The 18,778-nt window shown below is 43.8% G+C and overlaps 1 protein-coding gene across 1 annotated transcript in view; it reads left to right on the top strand.

The window, feature by feature from the left end:
- myo3a (myosin IIIA) overlaps window positions 1–18,778 on the top strand; it is a 611,422-nt gene that overhangs the window by 263,129 nt on the left and 329,515 nt on the right. Inside the window, exon 8 of the mRNA XM_041183939.1 lies at window positions 8,592–8,747. Coding sequence (XP_041039873.1) covers window positions 8,592–8,747 — 156 coding nt within the window. The remainder of the gene's footprint in view (window positions 1–8,591; window positions 8,748–18,778) is intronic.

Below are 18,778 nucleotides of genomic sequence, written 5' to 3'. Positions count from 1 at the left end.
GATATGATGGATGACATGTTGATGGATGTAGGTGCTATGTTTCTGGTGCTATCTGACCTCCATCCTCCTCCACTGGTCATCCACTTCATTAAATCAGGTAACACAGGAACCAAGCCCAATATCAAGGAAGCTGTGTGACTTCTAATGTCCATTACCCCATTGAGATTGTCACTGCACACGCTGCTTATGAAGACAGAATATTAGTGTGTCCTGTTATGCTAACACCAACACTGCACAAATGGGCTCATGTATCACCTATTGAGGAGCACAGCAACCTTTTTGTCACTGCTACTCGGTAAGCTGTAAGCGGATGAGAGTCGTAGCTCCAGGGGTGGCCGCTCCCAACCTCGCAATGGCTGCCTGTAGAGTTTTACACCAGCAATTTCACTATTGAAGCAATAATTCATTTTGTAGCAGGGTACTTTACCCTGAAATAAATAAATGAAAGTAGTCACACAGCTCAGCCAACGTAATCTTAGATTCAACTTCAGCAAAACCATCTGTGACTGGACCAAGTTGTATTCATTGTATGTCTGGAATTTCATGAACAAAATGGATGCAATTTAATAAGTAAATAATTAACAAAGAAAATTTGTGAGAACATCTGCCTGATTAGACCATACTGGTGCAGAGTTGCAGTAATTCAGCAATTCATTATGATATATTTAAATATTTGTTATAAATGTACGAGAATTTTACTGTGGTTTTGGAGCTGAATCTCAACTCTGGTGATATTCTTCTAGACAGTGCTGTTGTAATTCTGTTCAACTTATGACAATATTGAGGTTGGCAAATTTTTTTCTGAGTAAATTTCCTGCAGCGTTTTGTGGACTGACCCCTGCACAATTCTAATGAAAAGTGTCATCTGACAGTATGGGAAATTCAACCAAGCAGCATGCCTTTGATCAACAAATAGCTCCTCTCTGGAGCTGAATCTGAATGCCAACACAGTAATCGCCACAACAGTAAATCTGCAAATTTATATAATTAAATAACTGTACTCAGTGGATCCTCATTCCAAACCCAGTATAATAATAATAACAATTTTGTTTCCGGGTCCAGGCTGAAGTTTTGTTACAGTCAGTACTGAGCATCAACAAAAGTATTCAGGAGTTTGTAAAGGACAAACCCTGACTGAACAATTCCTATGTACTCCAAATTAGAATTGTTAACTAGTTTGGTTTCTGTATTTTACTGTTAACTGTGACAATTGATACGTTCCTCTACTAACGTAGGACTGAACCATGCATACAAGGTTCCAGGTTTGACCTCTGCCTATTCTGAGTTGGCTAATTCTATTCAGGGAATAATAGGTTCCTTACAATTAGGCTCAGCATGCCTAAGGTAGAAAGGGAATATAAACAGTCAACATCAGACACCTATCCTTATGTAGTGACTCGTCAGAGGGGATGTTCAAATATTCAGGAAGTTGAACAGTGCTTGTTGTCTAGACTCACACAGAAGGTGGCCAGACCCCATGGGACTATTCACCAGTAAGAGTGGCACTTTCAAGAAGGAAACAAAAACAGAGGCTGAAATTTTCCAGCCCCGTTGGCATGGTGGGCAGGCATGGGGAAAATATGGCGGGAAGGCCAAAAAACGGTTTTATGCCATCGTGAATCCAGTTTGCAATCATCCATTCCACCTGTCAATGGCCGCACGTCGGGAATATCATTTTAATACATTTGCATCTCATTATAAGCCCTACTTGCCAGAATCATCTCCCACGTCAAATTTACCACTCATGTCGGCATGACTTCAGGACGGCGATATTTACAACTACCTTTAAAAGGCGTGCACCTGGCGACCTGAACTTTAAAATGAACTCAGAGGTGAGTGCACACAAAGTTGCGCAGCACTCGCAAGCATCACCCTTAGAACATCAAGGAAGAGGTGCCACGCATTTGCATTTTCCTGGCTTTCAGTTCAGTGCTGTGGCAAGGGCTCCACTGTGTGTCAGGCCGGGGTTGGGAGGAAAGGTAGCACAGACTGAAGAAAATACTCAAGCACATGCTGGATGAGTTGTTTTGGGTGGGGGGGGGGGTGTTGGGGGGGGTAGTGAGCGAAGTAGCCACACACTTAGAAAAGTTTGTCAAAAGTGAGCATCCTTCCACAGCTGAGACTGTTCAGCTGCAGCTCCATTGACATGCTTGGAGTCGAGCCCGCTCAAGGAATGCAAAAGCATGAAAGTGCCACCAAATGCTCCTGAACTTCTCGCCCCTCAGGCGCAGACTGCAAATGAATGTGCATTTTAGGGGGCAGCAGAGCAATTGGCTGACTGGGCAAGTTGTACAATCTCCTTGCGAAAGGTGGCCATGGCGCAGTCACTGGTGGAGGTGCTCATAGCCCCCTGCAATGTCTTTATTAAAGTTTGGACCAGTATCCATCATGGTTCAAGCTAACAGTGCAGCCTTGTAGTGTAGGCTAGGAGAATGCGTGTGCCTGTGCCTGTGCTGAGAGCACATCATGCAATCCAGTGGCCGAAACTGCCGCCAATCGGTCAAGTGGGGCAGAGATGGGTGGGGTTTCAGACAGCCATTCAGTATATTACACACTGGCCATCCAACTGGTGGCCAGCACTGTCCTGAATGCATGAAGGGGCTTCAGACTTAATCAAGAGAGGTTCTTAGTACACCTATGCTAACCCACCTGTCTCTCTTTTTGATCCTGCAGGAGGAGAACATCAGGATAATGGAACCTGGTAATTTAGCAGTCTGCCTCATGGCTTACAGATGCCAGATAAGAACAAGAAGAGAGGAGCCTGGCTCAGCAAAGGGAGGAGCACCTCCCTCAAGACGAAGGGGTGTCAGGGCCTGCTGCGCACACAGCTGAAAATCCACAGAGAGCGGTCACTTGTAGGTGCCTTGCTAGACCCAGGGTCTATAGACGGCACATGTCATTCCTGCAGATGACCAAGAACCAGTGTCACCGAATACTGTGCATGTTTAGGGAACTGGTCAGTTACATATGCCACCTGCTGCAGGATTTGATACCATGGAACCATGGAGAGCACCCACTGCCAGTGGCCGTGAAAGTGACTGCGGCGCACAGTTTTTACACCAGTGGCTCCTTCCAGGGCTCCACAGGTGACCTGCATGGGATCTCGCAAGGTTCCATGCACAAGTGTACCCAAGAGTTCACGGGCGCCATTTTCACGTGTGTTTTTCACCCGGGATCAGCAAACCAGGGAGCAAGAGCACTGGGATTTGGGCGGATCACTGGTTTGCCACAGGTGTAGGAAGCGATCGGCTGCACTCACGTGGTGCTTAGATCTCCATGGTAACAAGCAGTCAACTCCACCAACCACTCACTGAATGTTCAACTGGTGTGCGACCACTACAAATGCCTCCTAAAGGCCTGCGCATGATTCCCAGGGAGCGTCCATGACTCCTACATCCTTAGCAGGTCTTAGATCCCTGACATCCTCCAGGAACCACAGAGGCTGCGGGGTTGGCTCCTCAGGAATAAGGGCTACCCACAGAGGATATGGCTGATGATGTCCATACAATGGCCTCAGACTGCAGCAGAGCAGTTGTATAACAAGGCTCATGCCACGACCCTGACTTTGGTGGAGCAAACGATAGGCATTTTGAAAATAAGTTTCTGGTGCCTCGTCAGGTCCGGTGGAGTACTGCAGTGCAGCCCCAGAGGGTGTCATGCATCATCGTCGCTGGCTGCATGCTGAACAACCTGGCGCTTCAATGGGGGGAATGCCTGGCTAAGGAGCAGATGGAGGAGCTGCACATATCCTCCGATGAGGAGAATGTTGAAGGCACTGACAATGATGAGGTCCTTGATTGCGAGGATGCTGGCAATGAGGCCATTGCGCTGTCCAGACAAGGCAAGCCCGCCCGGGAGTCCTGCATAGCCGCAAGGTTTGTGGAGAATGATGCTGAGATGCAGTGAGGACAGCCCTGACATCCTCACCTTGCATCTGTGAATGTTTGACTCCTGTGTGGCTGTTGGCAGTGCACAATCCCTCAGTGCTCAGGCTCATGTCATGGAGATGAAGCAAATGCCCTAATTGTCACAAGATTCCAGGAGGATGATGACGACATGCAGTGAGGACATTCCATAGATCTTCACATTGCTTCTGCGAATGTCTGACTCCTGTCCAGCTGAGGGCAGCTCGCTTGTGCTCTGTGATCAGGGTCATATCGTGGAGACACAGCCATGAAACCTTAAAAGCATCTGATCCTTTGTCAGCCTTCAGCACCGGACCCCTTCAGGAGCAGAGCATCACCAGTCACAGGTGCAGAAGAGATGGGGGCCAGCCACATCTTAGAGCTGATGAGAGCACACGGAGAGAATGACAGAACTCTGTGACGCCTGCCAACGACATCCTGGCAGCAATGACAAGCACTGTCGAGTACAGGCATCATTAAAGTGATTGTAAAGCCAGACCATTACTTTGGTCTGAAGGTTACACACAGCACAGGGAAGAGGCCCTGGTCTGAGACACCTGCCTTTGTCTTGTGCAGGAATCAAGGTTTCACATCTGAGTGACGCGAACACTACTGATCAGAACAAGGAGCCATAAGAAAGGAGACGTTCTTGGGACAAAAAGAAAAATTGCTGGAAAAACTCAGCAGGTCTGACAGTATCTGTGGAGAGGAAGATAGAGTTAATAGTTCGAGTCCGTATGACTTCATCAGAACTAAAGAGAAATAGAAATGTGGTGAAATATAAGCTGTTTAAGGGGGGTGGGACAGGTGGAGCTGGATAGAGGGCCAGTAAAAGGCGGAGGCAAAGGAGAGATTGCCAAAAATGTCAAAAACAAAAGTTCAAAGGGGTGTTGATGATCTTCCTAACCCTGTCACTACATCTTGACGCTTCCCCGACATCGACAGTGAAGGTGGATGCAGTCTGCTGACTTCTATGTCGTCTGTGATGAACTTGGTGGTCGTCTTTTGGAGGGCTGAGACTGGGAGGGCCCTAGCCTGCTTTCGGAGTCCTGCTGTGTGGCAGTGGCACCCTCCTCGGTCTGTGGAGCTGGAGCTGCTGGGGTCACAGGAAGAGGGGATTTGGATGGCTGGACACTCCCGGAGTTACCTCGGTGGATGGCTCTTGAGTGTGCACTTGCTGATCATCCTCCCTTTGGATGCCTGAGGGCCTCTGGCTGCCTTCCTGAGGAGGAGGAGAAGCTGGGCTGAGATGGAGCTGCCCCGCACCCCTCTCACACTGACACTGTTGGAGGCCAACTATGGCATCAGCAATGGAGTTAAGCCCAAGCAGCAGTGCAGAACCAATGTCCTGGACCAAGGTCTCCATGGCAGCCATCATCCTACCAATGTTGACCTCGATGCATTGGCAAGCCGACGCTATCACCTCAGACTGAAGGTGGATGGACTCCCTCATTGTGCCTTGCAACCTGAGGAGTGCAGCGGACATCCCTTCCTCACATTCCAGAGCTTGCCTTTGCAGTTCCAGCAGCTGAGGTATGACTGAGTCCAGAGACTTCAAATCTGACTCGGACTCAGCAGATTTCTGACCTCCAGAAACCTGGGAAACCCCTGCTGCTGCCTGCTGCGGATTAAACAGTGTGATGTGTTCACCAGATTGTGACTCTGAGATTACTCTAGAACTAGGTCCACGGAGGTGTGCATCTTTGCAATGGCGAAGGGTGTGGGTGAGCGCTGTGATGGGTCTTCAATTAGGACGTCATCAGATTCTTCTTCCAAGGTGTCTTCGGGGCTTGAGTTGAGGATCTGGCTCGTGGACCCCCTCGGCTGCTTCCCAGTTGTGCCTGTGAAAGCAAGGAGAGATAATTAGTGCAAAGCAGGGGACTGTGGAACAGGGGAAATCACTCACAGCATGGTTGTCTGATGAATGTTGCACTGCTGGATCCTCACCTGGCTGAGCACCGCTGACTTCATCATCAGCACAGGAATGATCCAGATGGTCGCTGGCCATCTGTATGACTCTATTTCAAAGTCTGTGGGGCCCTTGATGTTGGGAATTCCTCCACCAGTCTGCAAGCTCTTCCTTTTGTTGTGTGCCAGCTTGTACTGTATGAATACAGATGGAGAAAGTGTAAGCAGGACACCTGCCAGACCAGATGAGAAGGATGCCTGGCATGAGTGGTACCATGGATGGGGTGAGGACACGATCCACAGGGCAGATGAAGGTGTGTGTAGTTTTTTTTTATTCATTCATGGAATGTGGGCATCGCTGGCTAGGCGATGTAGTTATAAGTGGTTGTCAGTCATAGTGACTGAGTGAATGGTGATGTCCCTTGAACTGTCAGTGATTGAGAGTCCTGTGGATATGTGATGGGTTTGTGAGGATGTGACTTGAGAGTGATGAGAAGAGTGACTTACCCTGGTAGAACCAAAGAAATTGTTCATCCTCTTTTGGCACTGGGTGGCTGTCGTCTTTTGCAGGGTGTTGGTGTTGGCCACTGCTGCCACCACCTCCCAGATGGGATTGGTGAATTCGCTTGCTGGTCTTCGCCCAGAGTGGGGGTAGAGAACTTCACGACAGGCCTCCACTGCGTACAGTAAGTGCCCGAGTGAGGTACCGCTAAATTTGGGGGCAGCATGTTTCCTCCCTTTGGCAGCCATGACTTTGCATGGCACCCTTTAACTATGGTGCTTGGATTACTGATGGCCTGAGGTGACATCACGGCAGACGAATCAGAGGCCACCCCGTCAGAGATCCTGCATGTTTCCTGGGAATGTATTATTAATGAGGTGGAGCCAGGAATGGGACGATACGACATGAAAACTTGCCATTGTGGCCAGTGGGTAAAACACCTTTTTTCCCATTCGCTACTTCTTGCAAATCTGGGACAATTCCGCCCAGAAAGAATTGGAAGAGGGAACAGTGGACATATGATTCACACAATCTTATTTCAAGAGGATGGGAGGGAGTAAATACACTGGGTGAAACTTTCAACTTAGCCGGGAGGACCATAAAACTTATGATAGCAGATTAGCTACCCATTATACACCCTTCAGATTCCACTGAATAATACCTGTGATACTGAAGTATCAATTTTTAAAATTGCTGTTTGCAGCTTGGATAGGCACATAGGACATTTTAGGAATAGAAAAATATTATCACCAGAAGCTTCTCCTGACTTCTTGATGTAATCCTACAGACAAGGGATGGAAAACTTTATGCACCATTTTCTCAGGACTTCTACTGGAGTTGACTGGACACTGGGTGAGTTCCAGTGGGATTTCTAGCCTTCCATGTCCCAAGAACCAGCTTTGTCTTTTTTAAATCTATCCCCCCATCTTCTGACCATTACCACAATTTTCTCCACAAATGCAGCTAGTAAATTCTTCAGCAGATTTTGCATTACTGATGATGTTGCCAATATTTTCAGTTGAATATGTGATAATCATATTGCAGTTATTAAATGGGACTGATGGATAGAGGTATAAGCAGGATTCAGAGAAAAACATTTTTCTCATTAGCTAATATTACTGAAAGAAGTAGATGGGTATATAACAGGTGAACATTAGTGAATGGAGACAGACGTAACTGTTAATGGTTTAAATAAACAGAGGTGCAAGTCTGTGTGAAGGCGATGTAGTTATAAGTGGTTGTCAGTTCACCTTCAGAAATCTGGTCCTCGACTGTATTTGACCCTCTGTGCCAAAAACCATTTAACGGACTGTTGCTCAGAAATGGTGGTATTAATTGAACAATTTTAGCAAATCAAGGCATGAGAGATAGTGTAGAGTCTTGTCCATTGAGAACATAGATCAGATAAACATCTGTCATAGTGGACAATCAGAAGCGGTGTGGAATGTGTGTGCAAATTTCTGATATACTCTCCCAGAATACAAAGCTGGAAGCTCTGATGTGAGAATTTGCCTGTGACAAATTTCCATTGTCAGTCCCTTCTGATTCTGAAAATTCCTACATTTCTACACACTAAAATCATAATAGCATAAAAAAAAAGAAATAGGAACAGTAGTAAACCATACAGCCATTTAAGCCTGTTCCAGCATTCAAAATGATCATGGCTATTTTTGGCCTCAACTCCATTTTTCCACCTGCTCCCCATATCCCTTGGCTCCATGAGACACCCAAAATCTGTCAATATCAGACATAAGTATATCCATCCTGTTCTGCACATTAACAAACAAACACAACACATTTGCATGAAATTCCTTCATCAGCTGTGTAAATATGGTGAGGAGAAGGATATGTACAGTTACATTATAAACACTCAAAAAGAGCATTGTAACATAACATAAACCTGGAAAGCAACTTTTTCACCAATTGAACATGTCCATTTAAGCAGCAGGGTAGGGAATGTAAAACAAACATCTGTAACACTCTTACACTAATATTTGTGCAGCATAATTTTAACCTTACATTGCTAAACAGTTTGTTGCATTAATTGATGCTATCCCAATTTGGCTTTGAATAACATGTTCAGTTTTTGAAATTTGACTAGCAGTATGGCAGTACGATGCATTTTAGGCATTCATTTAGAGCTACTATGAAGAAGCAGGAGACACTTATTAAATTAATAAAAACAAAAGAATGTGAAAAACACCTTTGCTTTCCACATAAGACATTAGCTGAGGGGATCGTTTTTAACTCTCGCCTTGCTGTCTTTGTTATTACAGATGTCTCATTAAAGACTTTGAACGTCGCCCAGCTGTCTCTGACCTCCTGGAGCATCCCTTTATCAAACAGATTCAAGGAAAAGAGAAGGCTCTACAGAAACAATTAATGGAGCTTATAGACCTTCACCAGCAAATGGGTGCCATTGAAAAGACAAGGTATTTAAAACATTTACAGGTTGAAAGAGAAATGTTTTTGCTCATTCAGTTTAATTCAGCATTGATGCTATTTGTTTTGTAGTATAGTTAAAGGCTAGATTAGATGATCGTTACTGGACAAAAAGAAAACGGGGTCTTGTCATTGAGCAGAGTGACTAATCTTCTGATCTGACTGAGATGGGATTTGTAAGGCCAATATAGTGATTGTAAGTAAAACCTTTCATACTGTTCGGGGACCATGTGACTGTACAGACAAATCAGCCCTAAACACAGGCAATCTTAGGGGCAGAGTTTTCTAGTCGTGGACCTGGTTCAAGCATGTAGCTTCAGCAGGAGCTCTGTAAATAAAGTTTACTGTTTCTAACAAGAAACCCGGTACACCAAGTTTATTACAATTGACGATGAGCATAATTACCTCCTACACTGCACCTCACCTCCTGAGTGTGAGTATATTGATTTTTAAGGGAAGAAAGGAAAGTATACTCACCAGTCATGCCACTGTTCTGCAAAATTGACCCTTACGAATCATCCATGGAAGACTGGAGCCAGTACATAGAGCGCCTAGGTTTCTACTTTGTGGTAAATGAAATAACAGCAGAGGGGAAGCAGAAAGCAATTCTTTGAAGTGTCTGCAGAAGCGAGACATATAACCTCATCCGTTGTCTGACAGTCCTGAACGTGCCCAATTCCAAATCTTTTAATGAGCTGGTGGACCTTGTGAAGACACATTTTCAGTCTAAGCCATTGGTGATTATGCAAAGATTCAAGTTTAACTCTAGAGTAAGGGCCCTGGGTGAGTCAATTGCAAGCATATTGCAAGTTAAAACAGCTGACTGAACACTGCAACTTTGGAGATATTCTTAATGACATGTTGTGAGATGTTGCGGCGTACACGATGACGCCATTCAACACTGTTTACTTGCAGAAGTTAGTGTTGTCCTGAAATATAGAAATAGTGCTAGCAATGGAGAGTGCTAAGAGGGATTCGCAGGCTTTGCAGAGTGCGCAACCTGGTGCCATTCTTCAGCTGGGGTGGGAACCTTCCACTGAGCATGGCATGAAAACCAGGGAGACAACCACGAAGCAGGAAACAGTCTCTCCAGCTCGAAAAGCAAAAAAGAAACTGGAAGCATCTCACCAGTGATTCAGAAATTAATTTGTTTCCAAAGTGGAGGTAACCACATACCGGAAACCTGCAGATTTAAAGAGGTAGAATGCCACTACTGTCACTTAAAAAGGCATGTAATAAAGCAATGGCAAAATCAAGACAGGCAATCAGGCAGCAGACCAAGATGATTGAAGTGCACAATATAAATGAACCAGAAGCTGCTGATACTGATATCTATTCCTGTACAAGGTCAAAGTATTGAAAACTGAAACAATCACCAGCACCCTTCAAGCAAAAGGGAAACCTCTAGTCATGGAGGTGGACACAGGAGCATCAACCACAGTGGTGGGAGAACACATCTTTAAGTACCCAAGCAAAGGTACTGAATCTGGGGAGACAATATAAGTGAAAGGCATTGCCTCTGTAACTATATCCTACAGGGAACAGACAGCCCAGCTTCCAGTGATGTTGTAATGGGTAAAGGACCTTGCCTTCTGGGCTGCGATTGGTTAAAAGAAATTAAGCTCGACTGGTCAGAAATTTTTCAAGTCAGAACAGGGAAAATTCCTGAGTTGATAAGGGAATTTGATAGTGTCTTTTGAAATGAGATAAGAGAACCAAAGGACCTTCACAAGATGCAAGGACCCCTCAGGTTGGACTTGGTTCCACGGGAAAATCATGAAAAGAAGCAAAATGAATACAGTGCCACTCTGAACCAACTGAAGAAACAACTGGCAGAAAAAACTCAACAATGTTCTAAGAGGAAGCCAAAAAATACACAAAGGAGATAGAAGAACTGAAGGATCAGTTTATTGAGACAAAAGAGGCATTAGAAGGAAAAGTCATGGAACTTTCCAAGATGTGAATGGGTAACTCAACCCCCGAACTGAACCAGGTTAAGATTTCACCAGGGAGAAATTTGGTCAACTGTGAAATCAAAATGAAAGATAATACAAAACTCTGCAGCAAACACAAGAAGAAAAGACAGAAATCAAATCTGAAAGACCAATAGGATATGTCTCCAGAAACCTCTCTGCAGCTGAGAAAGATTACTCACAACTTGAAAAAGAAGGCTTATCCATAATAGTTGGAGTAAAGAAATTCCATCATTATTTGCTTGGTTGACATTTCATCATAGTGTCAGATCACAAGCCACCAACGGGTTTATTTAGTGAAGATAAAACAATACCACCAATAGCATCTGCCAGAATTTAAACTTGGGCTTTGATTTTGTTGGCATATGGGTACACATTTATGCACCATCCAGGTGTGCATCTGGCAAATGCAGACACCCTCATCGTCTCTCTTTGCTAGATAACATTATACATGCTCCAGTGTCTCAAGAAGTTGTACTTGTATTGAATTTCCTGGACTCATCACCGGTCTGCGCAAAGCAGATGAAGAATTGGATAAACTGGGATCCAATTTTATCAGGAGTCCGAGAAGGTATTGCAAGGATGGTCGAATGCACAAGCCTCTGAAGAGTTAAAATACAACTGAATTAAGTTGTCAAGATGGAATCATGTTGTGGGGAGCAAAAGTCGTCGTCCCTTCACAACGAAGAAAACCACTCTTGACAGAGCTTCACAATGCGCATTCAGGCATTTTGAAAATGAAGATGCTTACGAGAAGTTATATCTCGTGGCCAGGTATAGACAGTGATATAGAAAAAACGGGTAAGCACTATCTCCAATGTCAGCAACGAAAGAAGTTGCCTGTTTCAGCTCCACTGCTTCAGTGGGAGCAGCCGGGTTGACGCTGGGTTAGACTACATGTAGGCTATGTCTGTCTATTTTTAGGTACTATGTTTTTAGTGATCTTCGCCACGCATTCTAAGTGGATGGATGTGTATGAAGTTATTTCACTGACATTGTGTGCAATTATTGAAAATCTGTGCCAATGTTTTAGCACACATGGCCTACCAGAAGTCATTGTTTCGGATAATGGTGCTGCTTTCACTTATACGGAATTACAGAGATTCATGAACTTAAATCAGATTAATATATCAAGACAGCACCATGTCATCTCTCACCCAATGGGTTAGCAGAAAGAGTGGTACAAACTTTTAAAACAGGAATGGAGAAATTATCCGAAGGAACGTTAGAAACACAAATTTCATGGTTACTTCTCAACTCCCGCACGACTCCTCATGCAACTACTGGTTCAACATCGTCTGAATTCTAATGAAACAACACCTTCGTACAAGGTTTTGTCTGGTGTTTCTTAACTTAGAAGGGAAGGTAGAGAAGAACCAGAGTATTTAGAAAGTGAATCATGATATTCCCAGTAAACATCAAAAATTTACTGTGGGAGGGACAGTCTTCGTGTGAAATTTTGGAAATGGGCCTAGATGGGTTTCTGGTATAATTGCCTCTGAAGCAGGACCTTTATCATACCAAGTGGAAGTGGAAAACCAGATTGATCAGAAACACGTAGATCCTCTAAAAGTAGAGAGACACTTCAACAACCAGTTACTCCACCTGAAATTGAAGTTGAACCTTTGATCCCTAATGTGCCAGATTGACATACCTGATTCTATTGAAGTAAATAATTCTGGACTGCCATTGTCTAAGGATGTCCCTGATGCCGCAGTTCCTGATCAAGTCAATCCAATGGAAGAATCTCAAGTCGTGGGGCTACATTGCTCTAACCGAATCAGAAAACCACCTCAGAGACTTAAGCTATAATCGCATGAACTGTGTATATTTGTATATGTTGTGGATTAAGGTATTCTTGTAAATAAGATATGTAAAACAAAATTAAAGGGGGAGGGATGTAGTGAGTGTAAGTAAAACCTCTCATACTGTTTGGGGATCATTTGACTGTACAGACAAATCAATCCTAAGCGCGAGTAATCTTAGGGGTGGAGCTTTCGAGTTGTGGACCTGATTCGAGCAAGTAGCTTCATCAGGAGCTCTGTAAATAAAATTTACTGTTCCTAACAAAAAACTTGTCCGGTACACCAAGGCCTGAATTTTTAGGTCAGTGGGTGGGGACGATTGGCGGGACCGGAATGGGCTGGGGAACAGACCGACCGCGATTGGCCCCCAACCACGATTTCACACTGGCCAGCCAGCATGAAGCACGCACTGAGAAGCTCAGCACTGCTGGGGTGGGGTGGAAGGAGGGCAGGTGCTGCCACCAACGCTGGCGCAGGCCAGCACTGAGAAAAAGCTCCCTGAAGGCAGAGGGAGCTGAATTCCTGAAAAATCAAAAATAAAGGTTTCAGAAGCTGAAAGAAAGTGTCCATGCATCATAATAAAGCACCTGAAAATATAGCTACTAAAAATGCTGTCCACAGAAATTTATTTATATTTTACTTCATCACAAAAACCTCATCCAGCCCGTGGATGAGGTTTGATGAAAAATGCAAAGGCAGCCTGGCCGATTCGCCCATCTGCCAACTGTAAGGTTGGACAGGCAATGAAAAATTTCAGACAATTGCACCTTAATGGCCTTAATTGTCCTCTTAATTGTCAGCTGGTGCGGTTCCGACTTTTGAGGGCACCGCTGACCGAAATATCGTGTGAATGCAGGATGACATTGGGACGCTTGCCCGACATTATCTTGCACGATTTCACACTGGATCAGATCAGGCGCAAGCCTGCCTGATCAGTGTAAATTCTGCCCCAGTTTATTACAGCCAACCTCTGAATCCTAGCAGAAAGACAGACAAGAAGCCTGAACAGTCATAGGGTTGAGGTAGACTCATGCTATAACTTCAACCAGACACTGGAATGATCTCTCATAAAATGGTGGTGACTCACTTGCACTGGGTCTCCACCATTTCTGGCTGTTTACCAAATGCCTCATAAGAGGCAGAATCAAAAGCTTCCCTTTACAAGGCAAATGTGATCACATAGATGGATGGTCTAGGTGATCCTGGAACTAAGATTGGGGAATCACTAAACTGCAAGTCCACACTGCACTCTTTTTAACAGGACTTCACATGCTGAGTGACTTGAGATGTACCCACTTCCACTGGTGGGCCATAGGCACAGCAGTAGCCTGCATCTGAAAGAAACATGACGGGCTGGATTTTCATCCTAAAGGCAAATAGCAGGAGTTCGGAAATTTCCCCAATTGCTCAATGTTTATTTACACAAGGTAAAGGTGGCTTGACTCCATGAAAATTGCAGAGGTCTAGGAGATGCTTATCCCCGCAATGGAGCCGAACAGGTCAGGAGTGCAGGGTTCAGGCATATGAACCACATCAGCCCGCATACTTATCCCTGCACTGACCAAAACTCGGGGTGTCAGGAATGGGGCCTGGAATCCAGGATCCGAGCCCTGGCCATCATTCTTAAAGATTCGTCAGGTTGGGAAAACTCCGTGAAAATCCAGCCCAATGTCTTTTGTTTAAACAAATTCTAAATTGGCCAAGAAGGCTTGGGGGCCTGGGTAAATGTCCCCACTCTATGGAAAACAGGTTCCATTTTTTAGCTAGAGAGATAGTGAGTTCTGGAGAGGTACCTGTACTGGCACTGTGCCCACCCATACCCAGTGCAAATTACAAACTGGTGGATACCATCTCAGCATAACTGCTGGGATCACACCCTGAGGAATTTCGCAGTTAATTAATTCTTGAAAGCCTACTTTACAAAATGTGGATTTTACCATTCTCCATTCTCACTCTCCAGTGCATTCCCCTGGATTCCAACACTGTGCACTGAATCAACTGATATCTCTTATTTCATCCAGAGACAATGTCTTGATAATGGGGATGAGAAATGGTTATTTATAAGTCTCTAGGGTGCACTCATATTAGGAATATAAGCCATGTTCCAACTATTATTCTGATATTGATATGTGAAACCATTATTAATCTTGTTAGGGTTAGGTGTTATGGACTGTAAGGGACTCTGGCACAAATACATTGATACCACTATATTTTATATTAGTACCTAATATGTGAAACATCTCTACATCCTATTTTAAGAAAGTATGCTTATATGTTTAATCGGGATAACAGTTTGGTTCAAATAGCAAGCAGCAGAGTTTCAAACATATTTAACTTGAAAATCACAGAAACTTTATACGAACTAGTTAATTCTTCTTTCTAATATCAAACATTAGTTCCGCTCTTAAGCATATGCTGCGAGTATTGTCTGCATAAATATACAAATTTTAACTTTTAACTGGTTGTTATCTCATCAAGTAGGCCAATTTGTTGGATCAGAAGGAGCACCCCCAAGACTAGCTCCACAAAATTTCACCTAAAACGTTTCCTAGCTTTTTCTGGAGCAGTCAGGAGTCCCTTTCCGGACCACTGGTTAGGCCACCAAACACAAGATTGGTGGGATAGGGAGGTCAAGGGGATTGGTGGGAAAGTGTGCAAATTCCATGTTCTCCCCTGAAATTGCAACTCAGTGTCCTAATTACATCATAGGAATAGGTGGATGAACTGGTTTAATTAAATTTGTTGAATGTGAAAATGTTGTTACTCATATTGTTTAGAATTTTCATGAATCATTTGCTTCTATTTGGAGGGGTCAGAGATACATTGCTGGTCACGTAATTGAGGTTATGATAATACATTGTTTCTCTTAGGACACTGATTGAAATAAGTGCCTAGGCTGGCACCTCTTCTGGTCCCTGGTAATGAGCTTTCAAAAGGTTCAGGACCCAGCTGTCTCTACCTAAACATACTTCAATTTATTTTTAATTGGCATCACTAACAGATTGGCTTCTTTGAAATTAAAAGTCAGGAAAAAAATAATTGTAGACACACTGCACCAAACGAGAGCTCAGTTCTTAAAGCTGCTTGCATGTTTTGCTAGTAAGTAGTTAATCATTTTAATATTTGCACTTTAAAGCAGGCCATGCTTTTGAAGACTTTACTGAGTGGAGCCACAGAATATTAAATGTGCAAGTACTGTGGGCATAAAACAAATTAAAATCATAAAACAAAAAACAGGAAAGACTGAGAACTTAGATCTGTTTGTTGCAGAATGAAAAGACAGGTTAATATTTTAAGTACATATGCCTTCACCAGAACTGAAAGGGAAACATAATCCAGCAGGTGGAAGAGTGAAAACAAAGGAGAGTAAACAGATACTGCAATTGCCAAAGGGAAGACAATTGACTGGTAAACTGTTTAAGGAGCCTGACAAACGATACAAAAGATCATTATAGTAAGATCGTCAAAAGGTATTAGGAGAACAAAAGAAGATATTTAGATGGTGGAACATAGGGGCAGGAGTAGGCCATGCAGCTCCCCGGGATTGTTCTGGCATTGAATTAGATCATGGCTGCAGGGTACCTCAACTCCATTTGCCAGTCCTGGTTCCATGTTCCTTAATAATCTTGTAAACAAAAACATATCAGTCTCAGTTTTTAAATTTTCAATTGACCAAGCCTCAATCAAACCTTGGGGGAGAGAGTTCCAGATTCCACTACACTTTTTGTGAAGAATTACTTCCTGACATCACCCCTGCACAAACTAGCTCTAACAGTTGACCACTGTTCTGGACTCTTCCACCACAGGAAATTGTCTTTCTCCATCTTCAACATTTCAATTATGTCACCTCTTAATCTTCCATACTTGGAGGAATAAAAGCCTAGTCTATGCATCCTGTCCTCACAACTTAACACTTTTATACCCAGTATCATCCTAGTGAATCTGTACCACACCCATTTTTTTGTTCTTGAGACGCAGCGCCCAGAACTTCAGCCTAATCAGAATTTATACAAATATAGCATAACATTTAAACTTTTACCTTTGTATTCAACCTCCCTTAGATGATGGCTAACATTTTATTAGCTTTTTAAATTACATTTTGTACCTGACCACTAGCTTTTAGTGATTTCTGTACATGGATACCTCAATCTCTCCAGAAACCATGATATTCTTCCTCTTCAGTTCCCTGCCCAAAGGCATGTCTAAAAAACAGCACTGTGGTTTCCACCATGGGCAGGGCAAGAAGGCAGGTCCCAAATCCATGCCAGCCAGAACAGAGATTGGCACCAATTTGATCCATGCTGCTGTTTAATGGTTTCTATTGGATTTCTACCAGAGTTACAGCCAGACGCTCTGCGGAGCGTTTGGGGCCTGAATATTTAACTTCATGATTTCAGAGTCTAGGTTTAAAGCACATGCTGATTCTAGCAACCTGATATGCAGACATTTCTCCTTTCACAGCCAGCCTAGGGTGACTTGCATGATTATTAGTCACTTGACTGCATCGCCAATAACACTGTTTGTTATTTGAAAATTACATGACTGTCTTGTGATTTATGTTAAACATCTAATGCGTAGCATAGCTTCATGAAACCTAAACTAGAAAAATAATCACTAGTATTTGATTCCGCTACTCAGATTAAGTCATTCCCACAATAAAGTTTCCCACAGAGGAGTTTTGAGTTCTAATGCTCAGATCTAAAGATAGGGCAGAATATTTGACCCAATAATGAGCAGGAATGGGCAGGTGAGTAATTTTGCGCCGCCAGATGACTTGCCAATTTGCCAGTACTGTCTAGCCACCAAGCCATTTTTCCAGAGGCAGGATCAGGGATGGAAGGGCTACCTGTCTGCAGGTGGAGGGTAGCCAATTAAACTAGTTAACGGTCAATTAAGACCACCTACCAGAGGTTGACTGGAATTTTCTGGCCTGTGGACCCCCGTTGCATGGGAACAGACCAGCTTGTCTGATGTCAGCCTCTTAGTGGTGGACTGTGGGGGCCAGCGCTCCAGCAGACTCTGAGGCCACGCCTCCCACTCTGCTTATCTCACCAGGAGTATAGAATGCATGAGGCATATACGATCACAGGCAAGACTTTGAATTGCTCATGAAATTAAAAAAAACACAATCAGGCATTCCACATTCCCTTTGAAGAAAATTCACCTTCCTACCTTCTCATAAAACTGTCAATCAAATAAAGCCAGTGAAAGCCCCATTGAAGAAACCTATAATCCTGTCCAAATAAACATACAGGCATTGAAAACTCACTTCAAAAAATAGATTAAATTATTACAAGGTAATAAAACTGCCAATCAAATAAAGCTAGCAGTTCCATTTGAAAATATATAAACAAACCCCTGCTTGGCTGAATCCATTAGTTACCCTTGGAGCTCAGCCAAACATTCATAATGAGACCATCTGGCAAAACAGATCTCTGGCCATATGTTCAGCCCGCTTCTATTAAAATAGTTGCCAGATGGCCTAATATGAATGCTTGGGCTGAATTTTCATCTGGCTGTGGAAGTGCATTTTCGTTTGTAAAAGGCCAAACTTAAAATTTTTTTTCAGAGGAAACCCGATTTTCCTTCGCATTCCCGAACCAGGACTATTTTTATATCCCTTTACCACATGTATTGCCTCCTGTGTGAAATGCATATCCACCCCCACTTATATTGAGCTCCCCAGCATAACAGGGGGATGAAAATCACATTTCCTGAGCCCTGCTATTTCTGTCAGGACTGAATATTCACACGTCTCCTCTGTCACATGGTGAAACAATTTGCCAGGAAGAGAAGGAGTCGTGAGTAAAGTGCAGCAACTTTGCTTAGTGTTTTTCTGCAACTTTTAAACCGCCAAACACAGCCTGCAAGCAAGATTAATGTTCAGGGAAGGGGCAGATAAAGGAAGGTTCCTTCAAAGCCACATCTGAACACCAACAAGAAGGAGTCCTATGCCTTCAATCTCAGCCTCCTGAGTATTAAAGAAAACACTTTTAAAATCTGCAGTCTACAATGGGAACAGCACCATCCTCATCTGTGGTACATAGAAGCAGAGGTGGAGGAGCAGCAACAGCAGCAGCCTGAAATGCTTCGCTCACTATGTGCAACAGCTCCAAGGTGGGGAGGCACCGTGATGTCGAGTACCTGCAAGAAGAAGGCATAGAATGCTGAGGAACTACCCACCATAAGCTTTACGGGAACAGGGTAACGTTCCTTGAGATCACCAAGAGACAATGTAAGATG

This window comes from Carcharodon carcharias, chromosome 3 (assembly GCF_017639515.1).
Source record: "Carcharodon carcharias isolate sCarCar2 chromosome 3, sCarCar2.pri, whole genome shotgun sequence".
NCBI classification, from domain to species: Eukaryota; Metazoa; Chordata; class Chondrichthyes; order Lamniformes; family Lamnidae; genus Carcharodon; species Carcharodon carcharias.
Note: the sequence above shows the minus strand (reverse complement) of the source record. Positions and strands in the feature narration are given on the sequence as shown.